A 22,962-nucleotide genomic window follows, 5' to 3' on the forward strand; every position below is an offset into this window, starting at 1 on the left:
ATACGCTTTCAATATATTTTTCAGCTAAATACACCTATACAAAATATTACAAATTATAAATAAACCCAATCCTATACACTTTATAAATACACCCAAGCACTATTACACACACTAAACATAGAAACACACCCAAAAAGTTAACCCCAAAGACTTTTTGGGTGTGTTTATAAATGAGTTTTGAGTGTGTGTAATGATGAGTTTTGGGTGTGTTTATAAAGTGTTTTGGGTGTTGGGTTTTTTTATAATTTCAACCTCCATTTTGGGTGTTTTAGTGAAACTCCCATATAATATCCTCTTTAGATATATTTTTTATTTAAACAATCTATACACGCCTTGGATATATTTTTTATTTAAATAGTAAAGCCGTCCGGCTATACTCTATAGATATATATATATATATTAATTTAAATAGTATTGCCGATCGGCTAGACGTCTTAAATTCTTTTATTTAAATGGTATAGCCGATCGGCTATACGGTTTAGATATATTTTCCCAACCCTTTGCACCATTGTTGGAGAAGAAGATGGAATGAGCAGAATGGCATTTTTCGTACTCGTCCTTGGTCTCCGCCATCACCGAGTCTTTGGTGTAGTTGACATCTAAGTCCGTGTAAAACAAAGCAAAATAACATTACCCAAGTTAAGTGTCAAGCTTAATTAGGAAAAAAAGCTCTTTTGATACAAAGGATATTGCAGGAGGTTCTTGAGAGAGAGAGAGAGAGAGAAGGAGACGACAGTAGATTTTCTTGAAAGTCAGGAAAAGAAAATCTATATAATAAAAATAGGGCCCGCCTAGCGCCTAGCCACCGCCTAGGCCGATTTTTCGAAAAATACCATCTATTAGGCCAGGGCAAGGCATAGAAGTGTTGAAGAATGAGTTTCTGTTGATCTCCAAAGTCCAACACAAGAATCTTGTAAAGCTCATGGGTTGCTGCATTAAAGATGATGAGAAGTTGATGCCAAAGAAAAGCTTGGATATGATATTATTGGGTTAGTTTCTCTGGCCCTTTATGTTTGGCTGCAATTTCTCGTTGTTACCTATCTTTCTTCACTATCCTTGATAATGTCTGAGCTCTTCCTATCCTTGTATGCCCAATTCATGGGAACTATTGATTTCATTTCTAATGGCAATGAGAAGACCAGTGCTTGACTGGGCTAAACGGTTCAATATTATTCAAGGTGTTGCTAGAGGACTTGTTTATCTCCACCATGATTCCTGTTTGAAGGTGTAGGATGAGAAGATGAGCCCAAAATTTTCAAATTTTGGTTGGCACGTATCTTCCAAGGGACACAGAATCTAGCAAACACTCAGAGTCAGAAGGTTGTGGGAACTCTGTAAGAATCATTTCTTTCCTACTACCAGAATTGTTATTATTTCCCAACTAAACTTGTGTAATATGTTTTTTTAGCATGTTATATCAGGAATAATAATGAGTTAGTGGATAATAAATTTCCTGTGCAGTGTGCAGCTATATGTCTCTTGAGTATGCCTGCTATGGGCGGGATATTTTCAGAAAAATCTCATGCATATAGCTTTGGGGTCTTGCTATTGAAGATTATTGGTGGCAGGAAAAATACCAGCTTCTATTACCATGACCAACAGCTCCTATATTTACTTTCCAAAGCTGTCTTTGATCCTCCACAGTATGACAATATTTGCTCCGCAAACGAAGCTACCATAACACTGCTTAAAGGATGATAAGCGATACACCAGTCTGCAAGTGAAAACCCTTTTCCACTAGACCCGTTGGCATATAAGTTTTCCCTTTGGTATAGAAATCAACCCTTTTGTTTTTTTTATAATTGGGATAGTGAATGAAGGTTTTCTCTTCACGGGAAACTTTGTTAAAATGCACCAAAAACAAAAACACATTATAAGACTGGTGTTAGTATAACATCCCGTTAATGTCCTGATCCCGTTAAAGGAAAAAAGTTTTGGGTTCAACTGCACTTGCCTTGTTATTTTTCGACAAATTGTGATTGTCCAACACATAATATGTGACAGCAATAACAAAACTTCATCCTTCAAATTTGGTTCTAATTCAAGGTCCATTTAATTGGATTTGAAAAACCAAATTGACATCTATCAAAAAGGTTAATAAAGATTCAGTGGGTAGAACCACACACAGTTTTCAGCTTTAAAACCCGAATGAGAGAAGGCATTCAGTTTTCAGCTTTATTTCATCTCTACATTATTAGTATACGAGAGTTATCTCGTTTATGGTTTTTACTAAGATGGATGCAAATAATTTGTTCAAGAGTTAAAAACCAGTCTGTACCAAAAAAAGAAGAAGATAAATAATAACAATAATAATAATTCAATAGATAAATATCATACTTGAAACAAATTTACTTTCATAATCTCAATCAGTTCCAGTCCTACACTCCTTTTAATCTCAACTGACCCAATTAATGGAAACAAACTAAAGAAAAAACCTAATTAAGAACCAGGGGTATGGGAAAAAACAGCAAAGAAGAATATAGTAACCATCACTGATCACAGCATTCAGAAGAAAAGGACCTCCACAAATGACATAATGCAGGACGTGAGAGTTGCAGAAGAGATGGTGGCCATTGCAACTGCAGCATCATTCTTCTGCTCGTTCTGGTCAGCAGATTGGGGTGGGCTTGCTGGTTCCAACACTTTGATGATCATCTTCTGGCCTCTCTCGCAGTGCCCAGAAACCCCACTAATGAAATAGAACAAACCAGGCCGTTCCAATGTGAATACAGTCACACCATTGTTGGAGAAGAAGATGGGATGAGCAGAATGGCATTTTTCGTACTCATCCTTGGTCACCACCAGCACCGAGTCTTTGGTGCAGTTGAAATCTAAGTCCATGAAAAACAAAGCAAAACAATATTACCCAAGTAAGAGGCAAGCTTAATTAGAGAGAAAAAAAAAAGGTACAAAAAAGAAGAAGCTTTTTTGATACAAGTGATATTGCGCGAGAGAGGCTTCGAATTCAGGACCTCGGGTGCAAGGGTAATTGTTCTCAACTGCTTGAGTTACAAACCCCTTTACAAAAGTAATTTGGAGGCAGGGTTTAGGTGCTTAATTAAAGAGTGTATGTAGATATAGAGGGAGTACTTACGGAGAGTGTCATTGACCTTGAACCTGTTATCTGATGCCCATTGGTTATACATTTGTTGGTCATTCTTTGATTTGGGGACCTCCCACCCATTCTTGCCTCCAACTTCAAATTTGGTACAAGTTATAAACAACACTTGGAAGGCAGAAAGAAGAAAAAGAAGAAAACTACTTTGGACATCTTTAATGTTCACCACCTTGATCGGCAGGTACTCATCCTTGTTCGGTTTTCACGACAGCTTGTGACTATTTGTTTTTGTTCAGTGTATATCCTTGTCTGTGTTTTATAGCATAGAACACCAAACTGTATTTTAGATCACTTGGTACATTTACTTCGTATAAAAACACTCGATACATGCGTTTCACCTATCAATTGAAAGTACAAGTTCTGGTCCAACCCTTATGGTAGGCAAAAAGGTGGAGATGACAATCGACAATTTGTAAGGCATTAGAGGAGCCTTTGTGTGTGCAGTAAATTATGCTTTTTTTCTGTTTTTCTTGCAACAGTATCTTATGTATTCATTTACTGCTTAAGTTTTGTAGCTGAAATTGAGACTGTAAAACGCAATTTTGATTGATGGTGTAAATGCAAGTCATCTGCCCTAGTTACCTATTTTGTAAATCAAAATTGATATTTTTGATCATGAGTTCGTTACCGGTATTGTTCATTCAGGAATTGAGGATTAGTGTACCATTTTATATTTGATACAGTTGCATACATTGGTAACCTTGTCAAATTGACAGAGATAAAGAACAACCGGGGAAAAGATCCATTTCTTCATTCTCCATTTCTTTATTCGGTAAATTCTGCATTTTTTCTGTTTTCCTTACAAAATATCTTATGTATTCATTTACTCAAAGTCATGGCATTTGCTAATGGATCTGAAATTGCTTGTTAAAAAATGGCCATCTCTTTCTTTGGTGCTGGTCGTATATAAACTGCAAGTATACAATTAATCCAGGGTCTAAAGGCCCAAAGCTCAAAGTCAAGGCATTTGCTAATGGATCTGAGAATTAGAGAATTTGGTTACCTGGGATAGACATGTACCACGCAGTTAGCTTCCCATGAGGAAAGTTCCCAACTCTGCTGGGCTGAGCTTTTGGTGAGAAGTCCAGAAATGCTTCACAGTCAAAACATCAATCACTTAGCGACAGCACGATCGAAAGTTCAAAACCATTCCAAAACAAGGCAAAAAGAGACAAAATTGATTGGAATTAGTAGTTACCAAAGGAATTGGGGCTGTTGAGCAGTGACAGAGGAGAGCTTGATTCTTCGGAGCTGTTGAGCTCTGGTGGTGGTGGTGGTGGAATTATATATAAAAATATATATTTAAAGAGTATAATGGGGAAGGAAATTATACACACAAAAACTTATAGCCGTGCGGCTATACGCCGACCGGCTATACTCCTTAAATATATATATATATATATATTTTTAAATTTAAATATACTCCTTCAATATAATTTTTTAGTATAATATAGCCGCGCGGCTATAATCTTTAACTGTATTTTCTGGGTTAAGTAATATAGCCGAAGAACGCCTATACTCCTTCAATATAATTTTTAGTCCAAATAATAAGCCGCACGGCTATACTCTTTAGATATATTTTTAATTAGTATAGTATAGCCGATCGGCGATACGCCTGGGATTTATTTGTTATTTAAATAGTAAAGCCGGTCCGGCTATACTATATATATATTTAAATAGTATAGCCGAACGGCTATACGCTATCCACCCCTTACACCATTGTTGCAGAAGAAGATGGAATGAGCAGAATGGCATTTTTCGTACTTGTCCTTGATCTCCGCCATCACCGAGTCTTTGGTGTAGTTGAAATCTAAGTCCGTGTAAAACAAAGCAAAATAACGTTACCCAAGTTAAGTGGCAAGCTTAATTAGAAAAAAAAGCTCTTTTGATAAAAAGGTTATTGCAGGAGGTTTTTGAGAGAGAGAGAGAGAGAGAGAGAGAAGGAGACGACAGTAGGTTTTTGAGAGAGAGAGAGAGAGAGAGAGAGAGAGAGAGAGAAGGAGACGACAGTAGGTTTTCTTTAGAGTCAGGAAAAGAAAATTTATATACAAAAATAGGGCCCGCCTAGGCGGCCGCCTAGCGCCTAGCCGCCGCCTAGGCCGATTTTTCGAAAAAGACTATCTATTAGGTCAGGGCAAGGCATAGAAGTGTTGAAGTATGAGTTTCTATTGATCTCCAAAGTCCAACACAAGAATCTTGTAAAGCTCATGGATATGATATTATTGGGTTGCTGTATTAAAGATGATGAGAAGTTGATGCGAAACGAAACGCTTGGATATGATATTATTGGGTTAGTTTTACTGACCCTTTATGTTTGGCTGCAATTCTCATTGTTACCTATCTTTCTTCAATATCCTTGATAATTTCTGTGCTCTTCCTATCCTAGTTTGCCCAACTCAGGGGAACTATTGATTTCATTTCTAATGGCAATGAGAAGAGCAGTGCTTGACTGGGCTAAACGGTTCAATATTATTCAAGGTGTTGCTAGAGGACTTGTTTTGCTCCACCATGATTCCTGTTTGAAGGTGTTGGATGAGAAGATGAGCCCAAAAATTTCAAATTTTGGTTGGCACGTATCTTTCAAGAGACAGAATCTAGTAAACACTCAGAGTCAGAAGGTTGTGGGAACTCTGTAAGAATCATTTCTTTCCTACTACCAGAATTGTTATTATTGCCCAACTAAACTTGTGTAATATGCTTTTTAGCCTGTTATATCAGGAATAATGATGAGTAAGTGGATAATGAATTTCCTGTGCAGTGTGTGGCTATAAGTCTCTGGAGGGGCAGGATATTTTCTGAAAATTCTCATGTATATAGCTTTGGGGTCTTGCTATTGAAGATTATTGGTGGCAAGGAAAGTACCAGCTTCTATATTACCATGACCAACAGCTCCTATATTTACTTTCCAAAGCTCAGTCTATCCCCTACCACAGTATGACAATATTTGCTCCGCAAATGAAGCTACCATAACACTGCTTAAAGGACAATAAGCGATACACCGATCTGCAAGTGAAAATCCTTTTCCACTGGATGGCATAGTTTTCCCTTTGGTATAGAAAACAACTTCTTTTTTTTTAATTGCCTTTCACAAATGCAAAAACACATTATAAGTCCTTTAATGTCCTGCCAATGCCATTATTAAATTAGAAACCAGATGAGATAAAAAAAATTTGAAGGCATGTAATTCAGGTTTTTCAAGCTTTATTTCCAGTCCCTACATTGTAATTTCAATGGGTAGAGCCAGCTGCTTTAGATGAGAGAAGGCTGTAATTCAGTTTTCAGCTTTATTTCATCCCTACATAATTTCAAGAGCAGCCAGATGCTCAGCAGTTTGTGGTTGAGGACAACTTTCATTAGCAGCTATGAGAAGTAATGCTCCATCCATAATGGCAGCACCATTAAGCATAGTAGCCATAAGAATATCGTGACCCTAGAAAAATATAACAGAGTATGAAATAAGCGTGAAAAATGGTTGATTAATTTCACTTTTCAACACGACCAAATATACCACACACAAGTCTTGAAAAACTTAAAAGTATCGGACAATCTACGAAAGATACGTGTCTCAACAGTTTCATCTTGCAGTTCTCAAATCCAGGAACATCACAGAGAGGATTGTCTTCCATTCCACTTCCATATGCCCTAATTAGAAAATGAATACAACATGTTAACAAATTAAAATGGCAAACGGTAATCCAAGACATACAATTACTGTACATTAAACTTGTAGCTCATAGGTCGAGGGCACCGATCCTCTTCACACTTGTATATTTTTGCATTGGCAAATCCAAGCTTCATAGTAATGTTGCATTCCAGCTCATTTTTAAAACGAACAGTCTGCATAACATCAGGAATCAGGATTATTGTTTTTAATTTACATAGGACACTGTATGCTAATATCAAGAAAATCCTGGCAAGCTACGACACTCATACCCTAAATTTAATGCCCACCTTATGTCACGAGTGGGAACACATGCTTGCCAGATTTTCTAATGTCCACGAAGAAAAATAGAAGAAGAAAAACTGCAAGCGGCATCAAATGCGAGATGGAAACTAATAATCACCTGAACACCAGATACTGCTTTTACAATTGTTGACTTTCCATGAGCCACATGACCTATAGTACCTGAGAGAGAGGTAAATAATTGCAAAATTAGACATACACAAACTAACTGACAATAAACTTTACCGCAAAATATATAATTGATGGTTATTAAATCAATATAAATGATAATAATACTAATATTGATAGTTGCCTGGCGAGATATAACTTCAGGCGAGAGTGGATGTAACTGTGTTACATTTTACTCAGTGATCAAATCCTTCCTCGACGACATCTTCCGGCTCAATTAAGTAATCAGCTAACAATTGGGTGGTATGGTAATGGTATCAAGACTGACGATCGACTCAAAATCTTGACAGACTGCACCAATTTATCAGAGGACTGAAACTGCAAATCTCTCAATTCGATTAATAATATGAATGAATAAATCTAACAAATGCAACTTCATTAGATTGTTTAAATAGTAAACTCAAAATCCTAATAAATCTAGAAAACTTGGCTAACAAGAAAATAGTAAAAACCTAGTTCAAATCATATTAGGAGAGTAATTGTAATACACTGATACAAATCTTCCCAAAATTCCTTTTTCTTTCAGGAAAATTCTACAAAGAAAATTAAAAATAAAAAAATTCACTGACTTTAAAGAAAACAAGAACCTAGGTTTTCTTGTCGATTGTTTTCTTCTTCTTCATCTTTACCCCAAAGAGATACAAGTTTCCTAGCTACTACATTAAAAGTGACAGCATAATATGAAATTCCTAAGGTTTAACTTTGACCATAATATGTTATCTTTTGAGGTGCCCTTTGTGAAAATCCCACATCGAAAAATCCACTCCTATAAAACCCCGTTTGGTTCATAGAATAAATTTGAGGGGAAATTATTTCTCATGTCATTCCCCAATGAATGGGAATGGAAGATTCATTTCTCATGTTTGGTAATGCTGCGAAAGTAACCGGGAAATATCACTTTATTTTATTTCCCATGTTTGTTTTGAGTAGGAATGGAAAACAAAGTTTGTATAAATTTTCAATTCAAATAAAAAAAGAATGCATTTAATGATATATTGTAATTCTAAATTACTAAAGGGGATAAAATAGTCATAAAAAATATGTATTTAATGTTAGCTCATTTTCCCAAACTTTCCCATAAGGAGGGAAAACAAAACCCAAGTTAAGAAGATGGTTTCACTTTCCCCCCTACTTTTCCATGAGCCAGGCAACGACTTCTCATACCTAGACTTACCAAACATGGGAAAACAATTGATTTCTCATTCCCAAGTCTCCATTCTCATGAACCAAACGGGGTCTAAAGGTGTTTATAAACAAGCACTATGATGATTTCATAAGTGTAATTAATATTGGAGAGTTGGGCTAATGGGCTCAGCTTTGGATTTGGCTTTCATTAATAATGATTATATTAATCAAAGGCTTGGGCCTTGGGCCATAGGCCTCTTGGGCTCTGGGAAAATTTAATTAAGACACCCAAACGAAAATAAGTAATTTATTTTTTCATTTTTTTCACTAAAGAAATAATAATTAATACATAATTACTAATTAAAGTAATTCAAAAAGGCTAAGATAGTACTTAATTACATATATTAAATTTAAAAAGTTGGCAAAAAAAAGAAGCAAAGAAACTAATTTTATATTTTAAAATTTTAAAAAAACCTCTACCAACGAAATTTCGTTGGGAGAGGTCTAATCTGACAAATATTTGCTGGAATATACCTTTATCGACAAAACTTCGTCTGTATAGCCTCGCGGCTATACATTAAAATATTCTTTTTTGGGATATAGCCGTTCGGCTAGTATCTCAATATTTTGGAGTATAGCCGAACGGCGAAACTTATAAAATATTCTAAATATTCTATTTTGGAGTATAGCCGTGCGGCCATACTGATAAAATATTATATTAATAGAGTATACCCGGCTATACTATTTAAAAGTATAGAATAGTAAATAGAATATTTTAAAGGTATTATACTCTTTGAATATATTATGTTTTAATTACCTTTATTTATTTAATGAAGAATTGGTGTTTAAATATTTTAATTAATTTCATAAAAATTACTCAATAAATAATTAATTTCATAAAAAAAAGGTATATAGAGTATATCCGAGCGGCTATACGCATTAAATATATATTTTATTTAAATAGTATAGCCGCTCGGCTATACTCCTGATTTTAGTTAATAGTATAGCCGATCGGCTATAATATTTAAATTTATTTTTTAATTAAAGAGTATCGCCGAACGGCTATACTCCATAGATATTTTGTTATTCAAATAGAATAGCCGACCGGCTATACTGCTTAAATATATATATATATATTTATTTAGATAGTATAGCCGCGCGGTTATACGCCTGAGATATATTTTTTATTTTAATAATATAGCCGCACGGCTATACGCTTGAAACCTATCCCTCACATATACTTTTTAAAACCCATCCCTTACACCATTGTTGGAGAAGGTGATGGAATGAGCAGAATGGCATTTTTCGTACTCGTCCTTGGTCACCTCCATGACCGAGTCCTTGGTGTAGTTGAAATCTAAGTCCATGTAAGACAAAGCAAAATAACATTACCCAAGTTAAGTGACAAGCTTAATCAGAGAAAAAAAAAAAGCTCTCTTGATACAAAGGATATTGCAGGAGGTTTTTGAGAGAGAGAGAGAGAGAGAGAGAGAGGGGACAGTAGGTTTTCTTTAAAGTCAGGAAAAGAAAATCTATATATATAAATAAATAAAAAGGGCCCGCCTAGGCGGCCGCTAGCGCCTAGCCGCCGCCAAGGCCGATTTTTCGAAAAAGACTATCTATTAGGTCAGGGCAAGGCATAGAAGTGTTGAAGAATGAGTTTCTGTTGATCTCCAAACTCCAACACAAGAATCTTGTAAAGCTCATGGGTTGCTGCATTAAAGATGATGAGAAGTTGATGCGAAACAACAACTTGGATAAGATATTATTGGGTTAGTTTCACCATGTTTGGCTGCAATTTCTCATTGTTACCTATCTTTCTTCAAATCTTTGATAATGTCTGAGCTCTTCCTATCCTAGTATGCCCAACTCAGGGGAACTATTGATTTCATTTCTAATGGCAATGAGAAGAGCAGTGCTTGACTGGGCTAAACGGTTCAACATTATTCAAGGTGTTGCTAGAGGAATTGTTTATCTCCACCGTGATTCCTGTTTGAAGGTGTTGGATGAGAAGATGAGCCCAAAAATTTCAGAAGGTTGTGGGATCTCTGTAAGATTCATTTCTTTCCTATTATCAGAATTGTTATTTCCCAACTAAACTTGTGTAATATGCTTTTTAGCATGTTATATCAAGAATAATAATAAGTTAGTGGATAATGAATTTCCTGTGCAGTGTGCGGCTATATGTCTCTGAAGTATGCATGCCATGGGCGGGATATTTTCTGAAAAATCTCATGTATATAGCTTTGGGGTCTTGCTATTGAGGATTATTGGTGGCAGGAAAAACACCAGCTTCCATTACCATGACCAACAGCTCCTATATTTACTTCCCGAAGCTCAGTCTATCCTCTACCACAGTATGACAATATATTTGCTCCGCAAATGAAGCTATCATAACACTGCTTAAAGGACGATAAGCGATACACCGATCTGCAAGTGAAAACCCTTTTTCACTGGACCCGTTGGCATAGAAGTTTCCCTTTGGTATAGAAAACAACCTTTTTTTTTAATTGGGATAGTGAAGGTTTTCCTTTCATGGGAAACTTTGTTAAAATGCGCCAAAAACACATTATAAGACTGGTGTTAGTATAACATCCCGTTAATGTCCTGATCCAATGCCATGCTATTATATATTAGAAACATATGTTTTGTATGTGTTCAAATATCTTATTGATATTGATATTGACATTGAAAAACCAGTTCATATTGATATTGAATCAAAATTGTAAATAAAGATTCAATGGGTAGGGCCACAAACAGTTTTCTGCTTTATGGTTTGTACTAAGATGGATGCAAATAATTTCTTCAAGAGTTAAAACCAATCTGTACCCAAAAAAAGAAGATAAAATAATAACAATAATAATAATTCAATAGAGAAATATCATACTTGAAACAAATATACTTTCATAATCTCAATCAGTTCCAGTCCTACACTCCTTTTAATCTCAACTGACCCAATTAATGGAAACAAACTAAAAGAAAAAACCTAATTAAGAATCAGGGGTATGGGAAAAAACAGCAAAGAAAAATATAGTAACCATCACTAATCACTGCATTCAGAAGAAAAGGACCCCCACAAATGACATAATGCAGGAAATGAGAGTTGCAGAAGAGATGGTGGCCATTGCAACTGCAGCATCATTCTTCTGCTCGTTCTGGTCAGCAGATTGAGGTGGGCTTGCTGGTTCCAACACTTTGATGATCATCTTCTGGCCTCTCTCGCAGTGCCCAGAAACCCCACTAATGAAATAGAACAAACCAGGCCGGTCCAATGTGAACACAGTCACACCATTGTTGGAGAAGAAGATGGGATGAGCAGAATGGCATTTTTCGTACTCGTCCTTGGTCACCACCAGCACCGAGTCTTTGGTGTAGTTGAAATCTAAGCCCATGAAAAACAAAGCAAAACAATATTACTCAAGTTAAGTGGCAAGCTTAATTAGAAAAAAAGCGCTATTGCACGAGAGAGGCTTCAAATTCAGGACCTCGGGTGCAAGGGTAATTGTTCTCAACCACTTGAGTTACAAACCCCTTACAAAGTAATTCGGAGGTAGGGTTTAGGTGCTTAATTAAAAAGTGTGTATGTAGATATAGATGGAGTACTTACGGAGAGTGTCATCGACCTTGAACCTGTTATCTGATGCCCACTGGTTATACATTTGTTGGTCATTCTTTGATTTGGGGACCTCCCACCCATTCTTTCCTCCAACTTCAAATTTCGTGCAAGTTACAAACAAGACTTGGAAGCTAGAAAGAAGAAAAAAGAAGAGAACTACTTTGGAGGGTTCCATGAAGTAGAATTTGGATTGTGTAGGGAGCTCTCTGCTTGGTTGATCTCTAGCGCTAGGAAGAAGAAAGTGATAGTGTTTGATGAGGAAGTGAGGGCATTGGGTTGGACTTAAAAAGAGGGGAGGCTACTGCAGTTGAATTAGTTTGTTACTGAAGGTAAAAAAACAAACTGAGGATTGTTAGGAGTAAAAAGTGGAGGTGGTGGGCTTGTTGAAGGTAACCGTTGAGCAAGGCCTATCTTTGACTTGGTACAACTGTTTTTCAAATGGCAGCTGAGGATGAGGCTGTTGAGTGAAACTAGCTGAGATGATGAGAGGACAGTCAGGAAAATGTTTCTTACCGTGTGGTAAAAGTAACTCAAAATCATGAACTTTCTGTGTTGAGCAGCGGCCTGTTAATTATAATTTGCAAAAAGTCAGATGGTTAAAAAATGTGGCCTCTGTTCTCTGAATGACTGGGTGGTGAAGCAGAATTGGGTACAGTTAGATTCCAAGTACTAAGTTATATCACATGGTGAAACTGAAACTGAAACTTTCCTCATCAAGTACTGAACGAGAACGACTGCTGAGCTCTTTGACTAAATGCTGGCCATTCTTTTACTTAGCTTAAGATTGCAATATTATAGGTTGATTGATTTTTAACAAACTTTGAATTGAGCCTTCTTTCTTCTTTTTTTAGAAGTACTTTTCACTCTAGCAATTTTCAGATTCAGGGTAGAAGTGACTGGTGAAAAGGGCTGTTCTTTTGGCTCTCAGTTTTTAGTTCTTCTTGTTGACAGTAAATGAAAACTTACAAAGGATAATCTATAAAGAGGAAAAATGGTGTTGGAAACAGTTATTAATTTCATCCATAAGGCTACATTTCAAAGAAGAAGAATAAACAACATCCCTTGGAAAATAATAACCCACAGAACCCCATCAAGATTACAACTTGAAAATCCCAACGATGCCACAAATTGGATACTGTGATCCCAATTTGCTTCACTGAACTTGGCATTTGAAGGAACATTACCAGAAATATTAATAGTGGTTTCTTGCTTACATGATTTTACCCCATAAGGAACATGGCCTGTTGAATTTACTTCAGCCCTGTAACAAAGCTTTGGGTTGTTCCAAGCTCCAAAGCGCCTTCCCATCCTCCTATAAAAGGATTCTGAGAATTCAAGTTCTCCAGTGAAATTGTTGCCATAAAGGTAAAGAGCACCAATGCAAGGCAGAGCTGCCAGCCTTGGAGATACTCTTCCTGAGAGATTGTTGCCGTTAAGTCCTAAAAATCTAAGCCTTTTCATTTCTGCCATGGACTTGTGAATTTTCCCTGTCAAGCATGTGTTTGAAAGGTCCAAAATTTCCAAGCTTTGTAGATTTTGCCACTCAATGCTCTTCAAGCCACCCCCTATTGGGTTGTTGGATATCACCATTTCTTTTACAGAAACCAGTTCTTCAAGTGACTGAGCTAACCCACCAGATATTTTGTTACTGCCAAGGTCTAAAAGTGTGAGATTTTTTAGCCTTCCAATCTCTCTAGGCAACTTCCCCTCCAACATATTGTTGCTTAAGTCCAGCTTTAGAAGTGAAGTCAAACTTCCAAAAGTCAAAGGCAATGAACCAGACAGTTTATTTCTGCTTGCATCCATTATTAAGAGCTTACTCAACCCTCCAAAGCTTTCTGGAATCTTACCTGAAAATTGGTTTCCTGCAAGGACAAGCCGCCTCAAGTTGACCAAAGTGCCTATTTCCTCAGGCAAGTTACCTCCTAATCCATTTTCTAGCAGAACTAGAGATTGCAGGTTTCTGAGGTAACCAAAAGTGTTTGGAACTGTTCCAATGAGACCGGGGTTTGATCGAAACTCCAAGGATTCTAAGCTGTTTGCGAGCTTTTCCCAGTTTGAAGTGGAAATTGTTATAGGGTTTTGGCTTGGCGAGAGGAAGCAACTGAAAAATGAGAGGACCTTCAAGTGCTTGAGGTTGAACAGGTGGTGTGAAAACTCACCAATATTTGTGGTGCACCGAAGAGAGTTGTCGTAGAGCGGCCCGATGTTTATAACACTAACATACCAGAAGTCATTGTAGAGATCACAATAGACTCCCTGCGCATGATCATTAAAACATTTCTGAGTTTCACAAATAACGCAGATTGAAAATTGTGGAAATTCAAGTGCTGATGACAATTACAACTGATCATTGGGATATTAATACCTGAATTGGGGTCCAGCCACAAGGGTCAGGATAAAGATCTGAGCCGTTCCACCAGCTGCCCACAAAGGCTTGAACAGCAGAGTAAAGAGCTTGTTGCTCTGCTTTGTGCATGGGTGCTTCCGATGATGAAGGGTCTGCTGCTTGCACTAAAACCAGAACAAACATGGTGCAGCAGCAGCAGTGCAAGAAGAATAGCACATAAATATATTGAGTTGCAATAGTGGAGAAGTTCTTCATTGCCAATAGAAACAAAGAATATATGGCCTGGCTCTGCTCTGGCTGGCTGGTAACTAACTTGTTTGAAAAAAAAACTGGTACACAAAAGAAAGAGAAGCAAAATAGAAATGAAGAATCCTGAAAACCCAGACTATAAAAGGAAAAGAGAAGTAAATGCCCATAATAAATTGAAGTAGATGTGAAAAGAGAAAGGCAGCCTTGGCAGAACTACCATTAACGATATCTATCTAAACAAAATTATGGTGTGAAAGATGCACGAGTTAGATTAAAAGTGGTGGCAGTTGGGGGTTAGCTAGCTAATTATGGCTAATGCAAAGGCACAATGCACAAGAGAGTAGCTAGGAGCGGCTGCAAGCAAGTCAGTAAGTAAGATAATTATGGCATTAGGCTGTTAGAGCATCCACAGTGGGGGGTGTATATGGGGGTGTATGTTAAATATACACCCCAAGTCACCGAATCATCTCTAATAGGGAGATGTAAATGGATGTAAATATACATCATCACCATAGGGATGTAAAATAAAATGTATATTTACATCTATTTTTACATCCCTTGTAGGCGGAACCCATCCGAGAAAAAATAAGAAAAATGAAGAAAAGTCAACATAAAATCTGGGACCTACTTACACCTCCGAATTTATACCCCACTGGAGCAAAAACATATTTACACCGGAGGTGTAAAGAGAATGTAAAAGTGGTTTTACACTCCCGAATTTACACTCCTTCACTGTGGATGCTCTTAGTATAGTAGGGTGAAGACACTTCAAAAGTTGTTTATAAAAAATAGAAAGAGGAAGATATTGGGGAGAGAGAGAGAGAGGTGAGCATGATAAAAGAAGAAGCTCATCGAGTAGGTAGCTTGGAAGTTTGTGTCGGAATGGGATTAAAACATTGATTATGAATTTATGGCAGAAATTTCAGCAACTTAGTTTGCACAGCAGAGACTGATCAGAGCTTAGCTTGACAGAAGTAGAGAGATGGAGGCTTTTTGTAGCTAGCCAAGGGACCCATTTATGAGACGCATTTGAATTGAATGATGGAGAAATTTGAAGTGCATTTTTTATTAAATTAAGTTAATCATATATACTTTACCATAACATATTTATCATCTTTGATCACATAGAGTCTTATTGCTAGGATAGCTGGCTGGTGCCCACTGCCCAGAAAGAAAACAAAAGGATGAGAGTGAATGCAAATTGCAATGCAAGAAAGAACCACTTTGAATATATTTGGACCACCCTTGACAAGAAAAGGCTATATATAGTGTAAAATATAGTCCACCATCTATATATGTTAGAGAGCTGCAGAGTGCAGGCCTACTGATTCTGTACATTTTATTCTAGTTTAGATAGTCATCTCTACTCTAACGAAGGTGATGGGCCTCTTGAATCTCTCCGTGGCCCAAATATCCATCATTAGTTTGGATCAAATCTTTATATTGTGTATATAAGGTATGGGCCTACGTCGTCAACCTTGAGGCCCAAATATCATTACTCTTGAGCAGAATTGTATAGTGAGATAGGGCCTTAAATGATGCCTTATCTTTTAACTGTTAGATCAAATTGTTAGTTTAATCCAATGATTAAGAGATATGATCTCATTTAAAGACCTTACATAAGGCTCTCACTATAGAATGACTCTAGTCTTGAGATCTCTCAATTTTCATGGAGCAAGCTTTACATTCTAGCTGAAGCTAGCTCCACTCCACATACCCAAAAAACCTTACTTGTAAATATAATGATACGTGAAAAAGTTATTTCTCATATCATTGTATTATTAAATGGGGATGGTAAAAAGTGCTTGCATTTTAACTTTTGTCTTTTTATATATCTATTTTCTTTTTCTATAAAATTCTACTACCTTCAATTATGAAGAAGAACAATATAAATCTTTGGACTTCACATTTGCGTTTTTTTTTTTGCTGATGTGTTTTTTTATTATTTCAAGGTGATATGGAATTAAAAAATGTATTACAAATTTTTTTAATTTTTTTTAACAAAGTGATATTCTAACTACTTAATACAAAGGGATGAGTTCTAGAAAAAAAAAAACATGGGAACGAGTATCGAACTTGGAATCAGCATATTGTCTTAGCAAACTGACCTAACCAAATAGAATATGAATGTTAAAGAAATATCATTAGGTTGAAATATTTGGGTTTCACTAATTTTTTTACCCTCAGTTTGGATGGGAGAAAACAACTCAAAATTTAGCTAAAAGTTGGGCATTTAAGAGAGAAAACAACTCGGAATTTAGTTAAAAATTGGGAATTTAAGAGAAAAATTGACAATTCATTGTTAAGCAACTTAAGCACGGAATTTACTAAATGACTCATGGAAAAAATTGTGAAAATTGGAGTATCAAATTCTCGAGTTTAATTTCCACTAAAATAGTCGTCATTTCATAATTTTCATAGTGTCATTTGCAAAATTCTGTCATTTACAAAATTCGACATACATAAATCCAAATAATAAAATCTTTAATTGCCAAAAATTGAAATGATGAAAATCTAAATTTAGTTATTTTAGAATCCTATGCAATTTTCAATGCTTTCATCCAAAAGCAAGGTTACCTTGTTATAACGCGCCATAAAGAATATCAAGGAGCTGGAGCTGTAGAAACAAGTGAAATCTATTAATCACCCTCACTGTGAAACGCCGTCATGGCCCGCCCTAGAATTAGAACCCGATTTCAAGCAAAAGAGAAAGGAGGAGGAAACAATTTTGTGTTAGCTTGAGAGATTCACAATTTTGTGCACGTACAATATATACGCTACCACACAGCTTTTATATCTTAATTAGGTCATTAGCTCTAAACTTCCCGAAGCTATTCTCATATTCCAATATTCCAATTTCTTCTGGAAAACGAAGAAGAAAGAAAACTAATGTCGAAAGATTCTGAGAAGAGGTTCCATTCCATCATGGACAAGCTCTTTTTCGCTCCCAAATCTGCGCCAAGCTCCACTTCCGGGTTCGTAAATTTTTTTTTCTTCAAATTTTCCTCCTAATTTTCTTGCTCGTTTTCCGACAATGAAGATATCGATTTCTATGCTTGCTTATAAGAGTTTGATTGGAGAAGTTTCATCTCTCAGCATAATTAGGATTGTGCTATTGAAATCGTATGGTCGCTAGCTATCGTTCAATGCCAGATGATATCATATTAATTAATTTTATTAAATAAAATTACCATAAATCGTTTATGACTGTTCTTGTGTAGGATTTATGGAAATTGTGTTTGTAATTGTTAGCTAAACCTTAGAATGCTCATTGTTTTTTTCCTTTTTCCTAACAGTTCATCGAGTGTACAAATATCAAGAGGCAAAAAGCGAGCAAATCCATCTTCTGCATTGGCATTGGTGGAACCAAAATCGAGAAGTGATAGAGTGGAGGCCTCGGGGCATTTGGCAGTTCCCCCTGCACCAGCTCATGCTCCACTATGTAGGCCATGGGACCGTGGGGATCTTATGAGGAGGGTAGCTACATTCAAGTCTATGACTTGGTTTGCCAAGCCTAAGGTTAGAATTCTATCATACATCAGAACGGGTTTTGTATAGTTAGTGTTTATTTGTTTGTTAGCTAACTAAAATAGCTCCGAATATGGTCTTGAAATAAGCTCTGGTTTTGCCTTTGCTGTGTTGTTATGTTTAAAAGAGAAACTAGGGTATGGTGAAACAACGTCGTTGGTTAATGAGTCATTTACAATGAAACCATTACATAATACAGATTTCTCCAATGTTGAACAGGTGGTCAGTGCTATAAATTGTGCCAGAAGAGGTTGGATCAATGTAGATACGGATATAATAGCATGTGAATCATGCGGGGCACGTCTCTTCTTTTCTACTCCATCATCTTGGAATCAGCAGCAAGGCATGTTATTCTTCTCTTTATGCTAAATCTTCCACCAATTAATCAATTGCTGTAAATTAAGAAGCAAATATTTGTTATTAACTTTATTCATCCTAAATTAAAGCTATTTCCTGTGTTTTCCAGTTGAGAAGGCAGCCTTGGTATTTAGTTTAAAGCTGGACAATGGACATAAAATACTTTGTCCATGGATTGACAATACTTGTGATGAAATACTGGCAGAGTTTCCACCTACCCCGCCTCCGGTTTTACTTGATAAATTTAGAGAACGCTGCTCTGCTCTATTACAACTTTCAGTTCTTCCTGTGATTTCTTCTTCAGCCATTCAGTACATGAAGAGCCCTCAGCTCGAGCAATTTCTTGGACAGTCTTCTATGTTTTATGGCAATGGGTCTGGTGACATTGCTAGAACAGAACATTCTGACAATGAAGGCAGTGCAGATTCTGCTAAGTTGTATTATCAGGTTTGCACCTGTTTAATTTGCACTTCTACCACCCCTGACCGTTTTGCATGTCGTGTTGGCAAAAGTTTTATAATTGATCTTCGGTTTGCCTGTTGTTGCTGATATTACTTGTGTTGAGATATCTGAGTCCTTTTCCTTCATTTTTGATTGCTAAATGTTGCTTTCTTCATTGTATGTACTTGTGCATCACTCTTTCATATCTTCTCAATCTGATTCTTAACACTTTTGGAATCTTTTATTTTTTCAGAAATCTTAATAGTTTCTAGTGTTCTTGCTTTCTTCATGTAGACTAATCATGTTTGAATCGTTTTTGCAGGCACAAAAGCTCATAAGCTTATGCGGCTGGGAACCTCGTTCACTACCTTATGTTGTTGATTCTGAGAACAGACTAAATCATTCGGTCATGAAGGCAAATATTTCAAGTTCATCTCATTCAGCTACTAATGGACAAAATCCAAGCATCAATGTGCACTCTACTAGTAATGATGAACTTGTGGAGGTAGAGAGAAATGCCAGCACTTCTAGTTCTATACAGTCTGAACCCAATTCTGTTGTCTTAGATTGCAAGCTTTGTGGAGCCAGTGTAGGATTATGGGCTTTCTCAACAGTTCCCCGGCCTCTGGAATTTTTCAGATTAGTTGGGTATGCAGAAGTACATTCTGAAAGTCATCCTGGAACCCCTGATTCAAGCACTAAAAATCATCTTAACAATAGGGTAGATACTCTAGGTGCTGGCTCAGATGGTGCAACATTGTCAAAGGAGAGGTTCTCAAATTTAAATTTGACAATTGCTGGGGGTCCTCCACCAACAAAACAGAACTTCAAAGCAACAATTTCTTTACCTGTTATTGGCCGGAATTTAAGGGCCCGGTTTTCATATGATTCTGAGTTTAGAGATTGTATGTCTGTTAGCCAAGAAGTTATGCAATCTGATTCCCAGATGGATAAGGGGGACAAACACTACCGAGAAAATGCAGGAAATGTCGGATTGGAGAATTCAGAAGTCAGGGACCCTAGAACAGCCTCTGACGCCAATATCACATGTGAAAATGGTGAAACAGACAAAAATGACTCGCTGGTGATGGTTTCTAGCGAAGGAAAATTGTTACAATCAGGAATCATTGTGGATGGCAGTGAAAAACAAGATTCTCTGAGTGTTCCATCTAACTTGGAAGACAATGCAGATGTTAACAGCTCCATAACTGATGCCCAACCCACCTCAAACTGCGAGGGTAGTGAAAACAGAGTGCAAATTCCCATAAACAATGAACTTGTGGCCTGCAGTAGTGGTAAGCAATATGTATTCCATGGGCACTACTATTATTATTATATTTTCCTTATAGAATGAATGGATACACTGGTCTCCTTGCTTGTTTCGTAAACACTAAAATTATATATATTTTGCTTCTATAATATTGTGCCCAACTCCACCTTTTCTAGTTTTGTGCTTGTTTTACTTTATTTATTGATGCAGTTAATTGCCACATAGATGTGTTCCGTAAATTCACCAATAGGTCTGTTTCATGTTAATATTCCTAATAATCTGTTTTGACTATTATCTGGTCCTATAATTGGTACCTGCAACTATAATCACTGACAGATTGGTCAAAGTTTTGTAATCAAGAACATTGTCAGCAGCCTGTATTTCATATGCATGACATGACGTCTCTTTGCTCCCTTGTCAAGGCATTTCCCGTATGGTATCAAAATAGGTTTCAATAATTTGCTTTGTCTATTCTTGCAGGGAAGGACCTAACGCATGTATTGCCTGGTAGCACGATGGAGTTTGATCCTATCAGGCAGCATAGATATTTCTGCCCCTGGATTGCATCAGCAGGTAATGGGGCACCTGGATGGAAACAAACACTATCTGCTTTACAACGACAGGAAGGGGGTTCTCCTTCGTCTAAATCCATAATTAAGGTATTCTTGAGGCCTACTTCTCCTTTTGTGCCTACATGTTGACTGAGATTATTCCTTCCCAGCCTATGTTTTGGAACTCATCAATATCCCTTCTTTGCCCAACATGGGCAGTTTGCAATATTACACACACACACACACAGACATGTTTGAATGCATGTAGTCCGTCTGTGTTTTTACATGTAAATTTGGGTTTGTTTATTGTCGAATTGTTTTCTGAGTAGTATCATCATTTGGCGTTTGATCATTTGTACAGGTCGATGACCCTGTCACTTCAATCAGAAATCTTTTCACTTCTCCTTCTCCAAAAAGAATGAAGCCAACTGTTTTAACTCGAAACACTAAACACTAGCTGACTGATTTTTTGCCACCCGTCAAATGGTATCCAAGGAGGTCCAGGATTGGTTGTGATATGAGGTTAGGTTGTAGCTGATATGAGGTTAGGTTGTAGCATCCCCCATTCGAATGTCCCTCTCTCATGGCATCAAATCCCATTTGAAAGCTTTAGAAGTGTTGTACTACATTACAAGATTAGAGTGTAACATTCCTTTATTGCCCAACTTAAAAACTGTAACATTCTCCTTATCAGCTCGGCAACTTGCGGTTTAAATAAACATAGTTATCAAATTTTGTTAGGAATAGAAATTGATTAAGACTTCTACAAAGACTTGATGTATTGCATTGAAGTGTTTCTCTTCTTACAAAACTGGAAAGACAAACCAAAAATAAATAAAATTGCCGAGTAGTATGTTACTTCATCAAGCCACAGTTTGTGATAACCACCTTTGCGTAAGGGCGGTTGAATCCTCTTTCTGCCACAACAGCTCTCTTATCTCCTATCAGCTTGGCCACCCTGCCAACGACCTGCTTTGTTAGTGTCTAAATATCATCACAAAGGTGAAGCCTTGAAGGCTATATGAGGAGGATGGTTTAGGTTTATATGGAAGGGTTGTACCTGAAATAAGGTGAACTGGTATTCTCTTGGACTGTCTTCACCGCACCAATCTTCTCCACCACCTCCTTACCATCCAGGACTGTTCCAACCACCAATGTTGAAGCATCGAGCTCAGGTGAATCCTTGGTGGTGATCACAAACTTCTGTTCCATTCGGGGCCGTGCCAACCTCCTCTTGATCAATCTCCAACTTCCCTTTTCGGGCAACCAGCTTCATCTTGGGGGGTGGTCTGGAAGGATCTCTCACAACAATGCCCACAGTTCCAGCCTTGTTCTTGATCCCTGCACACTTTTCATTCAGTCTCTCCCACTCTTCCGTCAGATTATCAACTTCCAAATTGGTTCCTGTCTTCTTTGCGAGCTCAGCATCTACACCAAAAGATCTCACGCCTCCATGTTGAACGTAGTTGGGCATAATCTTAACGAACTCTTTCCTTCTGTAGCTAGTCCCAGCAGCTCCACTCACAAGACTGCCAAATCTCGCAGCTCCAACAGGGGCATCGTCTTCGTGTAGCCCAATTATTATGCGACCAACAGGCTCTCCATCAATGGATATATCGAGAAATGCACGCTTTGTTGGGCTTCTGTCAGTGCATGTAGCAGCAGTAGCATTTGAAGTTTGTGCTTCTTGTTCAGTTCTGTTTGTGTCGTCGTCTACAAGGTTCTCGGCTTGTGCTTTGGACGGTAAAAAGCCTCTAAACTCTGCGAGGCCAGAAGGGCAAGTATAAGAGAATTGCTTCCAATTGTGAGCTCTCTACGTGAGAATTTGCAGCATTGTTTGATGGAAGGGAAAGATGAGCAAGTGGGTACAACTTGGAGTTGTGGAATGGGTGATGGTGGTGTTGGAGGAGGAGCGGAGGATTGCAAGAATTTTGGGCTTTGTAACATCTCTCTTGTCAAGGAGAGAGTATTTTATTTTTTTGCTAGGTCTGTCTTCTTCAGAGCATCATGGCTGAATCGTATAAAATTCATGGCCAAAAGCATTACTTCATATATACTCTGTATTCACTCCTTTTAGGTGCGGAGATTTTGTGGATAAGAAAGATCCAAAGCTTATCCAAATGCCTTGGAACATGTGATTTTTGTGGTACCTAAAAACCACACTATCAATCTGAAACAACCAGAGTCAATCCAATCACTTCTTTTGTGATTTGCTTAATCACTGT

The 22,962-nt window shown here is 37.3% G+C and overlaps 5 protein-coding genes and 1 pseudogene across 6 annotated transcripts; 1 reads left to right on the forward strand and 5 right to left on the reverse strand.

The window, feature by feature from the left end:
• Nucleotides 1–2,331: 2,331 nt before the first annotated feature.
• LOC103342223 (early nodulin-like protein 6 pseudogene) lies at nucleotides 2,332–3,320 on the reverse strand (annotated as a pseudogene). The gene is made up of 2 exons (XR_016121879.1): nucleotides 3,095–3,320; nucleotides 2,332–2,831 (listed from the first exon to the last, which is right to left on the reverse strand). The product of XR_016121879.1 is annotated as an early nodulin-like protein 6 pseudogene (transcript).
• Nucleotides 3,321–6,413: 3,093 nt separating this feature from the next.
• On the reverse strand, nucleotides 6,414–7,422 carry LOC103342278 (eukaryotic translation initiation factor 2 subunit gamma-like; the record flags this gene model as incomplete). Its single annotated transcript, XM_089041913.1, has 5 exons — nucleotides 6,414–6,548; nucleotides 6,634–6,760; nucleotides 6,843–6,955; nucleotides 7,183–7,244; nucleotides 7,359–7,422. Coding segments are annotated over 5 exons (501 nt in total), but the record flags the coding sequence as incomplete, so codon positions are not given.
• Nucleotides 7,423–11,259: 3,837 nt separating this feature from the next.
• LOC103342221 (early nodulin-like protein 6) lies at nucleotides 11,260–12,281 on the reverse strand. The gene is made up of 2 exons (XM_008245829.3): nucleotides 11,983–12,281; nucleotides 11,260–11,757 (listed from the first exon to the last, which is right to left on the reverse strand). The coding sequence occupies exons 1-2, from the start codon at nucleotides 12,164–12,166 to the stop codon at nucleotides 11,432–11,434; spliced, it is 510 nt and encodes a 169-aa protein (XP_008244051.2). The 5' UTR covers nucleotides 12,167–12,281; the 3' UTR covers nucleotides 11,260–11,431.
• A 705-nt stretch (nucleotides 12,282–12,986) lies between these two features.
• LOC103342222 (uncharacterized) lies at nucleotides 12,987–14,678 on the reverse strand. The gene is made up of 2 exons (XM_008245830.2): nucleotides 14,360–14,678; nucleotides 12,987–14,250 (listed from the first exon to the last, which is right to left on the reverse strand). Exons 1-2 carry the CDS (start codon nucleotides 14,594–14,596, stop codon nucleotides 13,027–13,029), a joined length of 1,461 nt encoding a protein of 486 aa, XP_008244052.2. The 5' UTR covers nucleotides 14,597–14,678; the 3' UTR covers nucleotides 12,987–13,026.
• Nucleotides 14,679–17,194: 2,516 nt separating this feature from the next.
• On the forward strand, nucleotides 17,195–21,577 carry LOC103342220 (C3HC zinc finger-like protein). The gene is made up of 7 exons (XM_008245828.2): nucleotides 17,195–17,565; nucleotides 17,887–18,109; nucleotides 18,338–18,461; nucleotides 18,585–18,922; nucleotides 19,239–20,211; nucleotides 20,667–20,845; nucleotides 21,099–21,577. Exons 1-7 carry the CDS (start codon nucleotides 17,480–17,482, stop codon nucleotides 21,192–21,194), a joined length of 2,019 nt encoding a protein of 672 aa, XP_008244050.2. The 5' UTR covers nucleotides 17,195–17,479; the 3' UTR covers nucleotides 21,195–21,577.
• On the reverse strand, nucleotides 21,492–22,819 carry LOC103342219 (Cyclophilin-like peptidyl-prolyl cis-trans isomerase family protein). The gene is given in 4 exon segments (XM_008245827.2): nucleotides 21,492–21,695; nucleotides 21,798–21,937; nucleotides 21,939–22,480; nucleotides 22,483–22,819. Coding segments are annotated over 4 exon segments (987 nt in total). The 5' UTR covers nucleotides 22,685–22,819; the 3' UTR covers nucleotides 21,492–21,592.
• Between the last annotated feature and the right edge of the window lie 143 nt (nucleotides 22,820–22,962).

The sequence above is a fragment of the Prunus mume genome, linkage group LG7 (genome assembly GCF_029339155.1).
Source record: "Prunus mume cultivar Tortuosa linkage group LG7, ASM2933915v1, whole genome shotgun sequence".
Classification (NCBI taxonomy): Eukaryota; Viridiplantae; Streptophyta; class Magnoliopsida; order Rosales; family Rosaceae; genus Prunus; species Prunus mume.

Excerpts from the sequence above, each read along its gene's own strand:
- LOC103342221 (XM_008245829.3), bottom strand. The coding sequence starts at position 12,166 with ATGGAACCCTCCAAAGTAGTTCTCTTCTTTTTTCTTCTTTCTAGCTTC. Across the intron at positions 11,758-11,982 it reads CAAGGTCGATGACACTCTCC|ATTTCAACTACACCAAAGAC; the intron begins GTAAGTACTCCA and ends TCATGGGCTTAG.
- LOC103342222 (XM_008245830.2), bottom strand. The coding sequence starts at position 14,596 with ATGAAGAACTTCTCCACTATTGCAACTCAATATATTTATGTGCTATTC. Across the intron at positions 14,251-14,359 it reads GTGGCTGGACCCCAATTCAG|GGAGTCTATTGTGATCTCTA; the intron begins GTATTAATATCC and ends GATCATGCGCAG.
- LOC103342220 (XM_008245828.2), top strand. The coding sequence starts at position 17,480 with ATGTCGAAAGATTCTGAGAAGAGGTTCCATTCCATCATGGACAAGCTC. Across the intron at positions 17,566-17,886 it reads GCGCCAAGCTCCACTTCCGG|TTCATCGAGTGTACAAATAT; the intron begins GTTCGTAAATTT and ends TTTTCCTAACAG. Across the intron at positions 18,462-18,584 it reads ATCTTGGAATCAGCAGCAAG|TTGAGAAGGCAGCCTTGGTA; the intron begins GCATGTTATTCT and ends TGTGTTTTCCAG.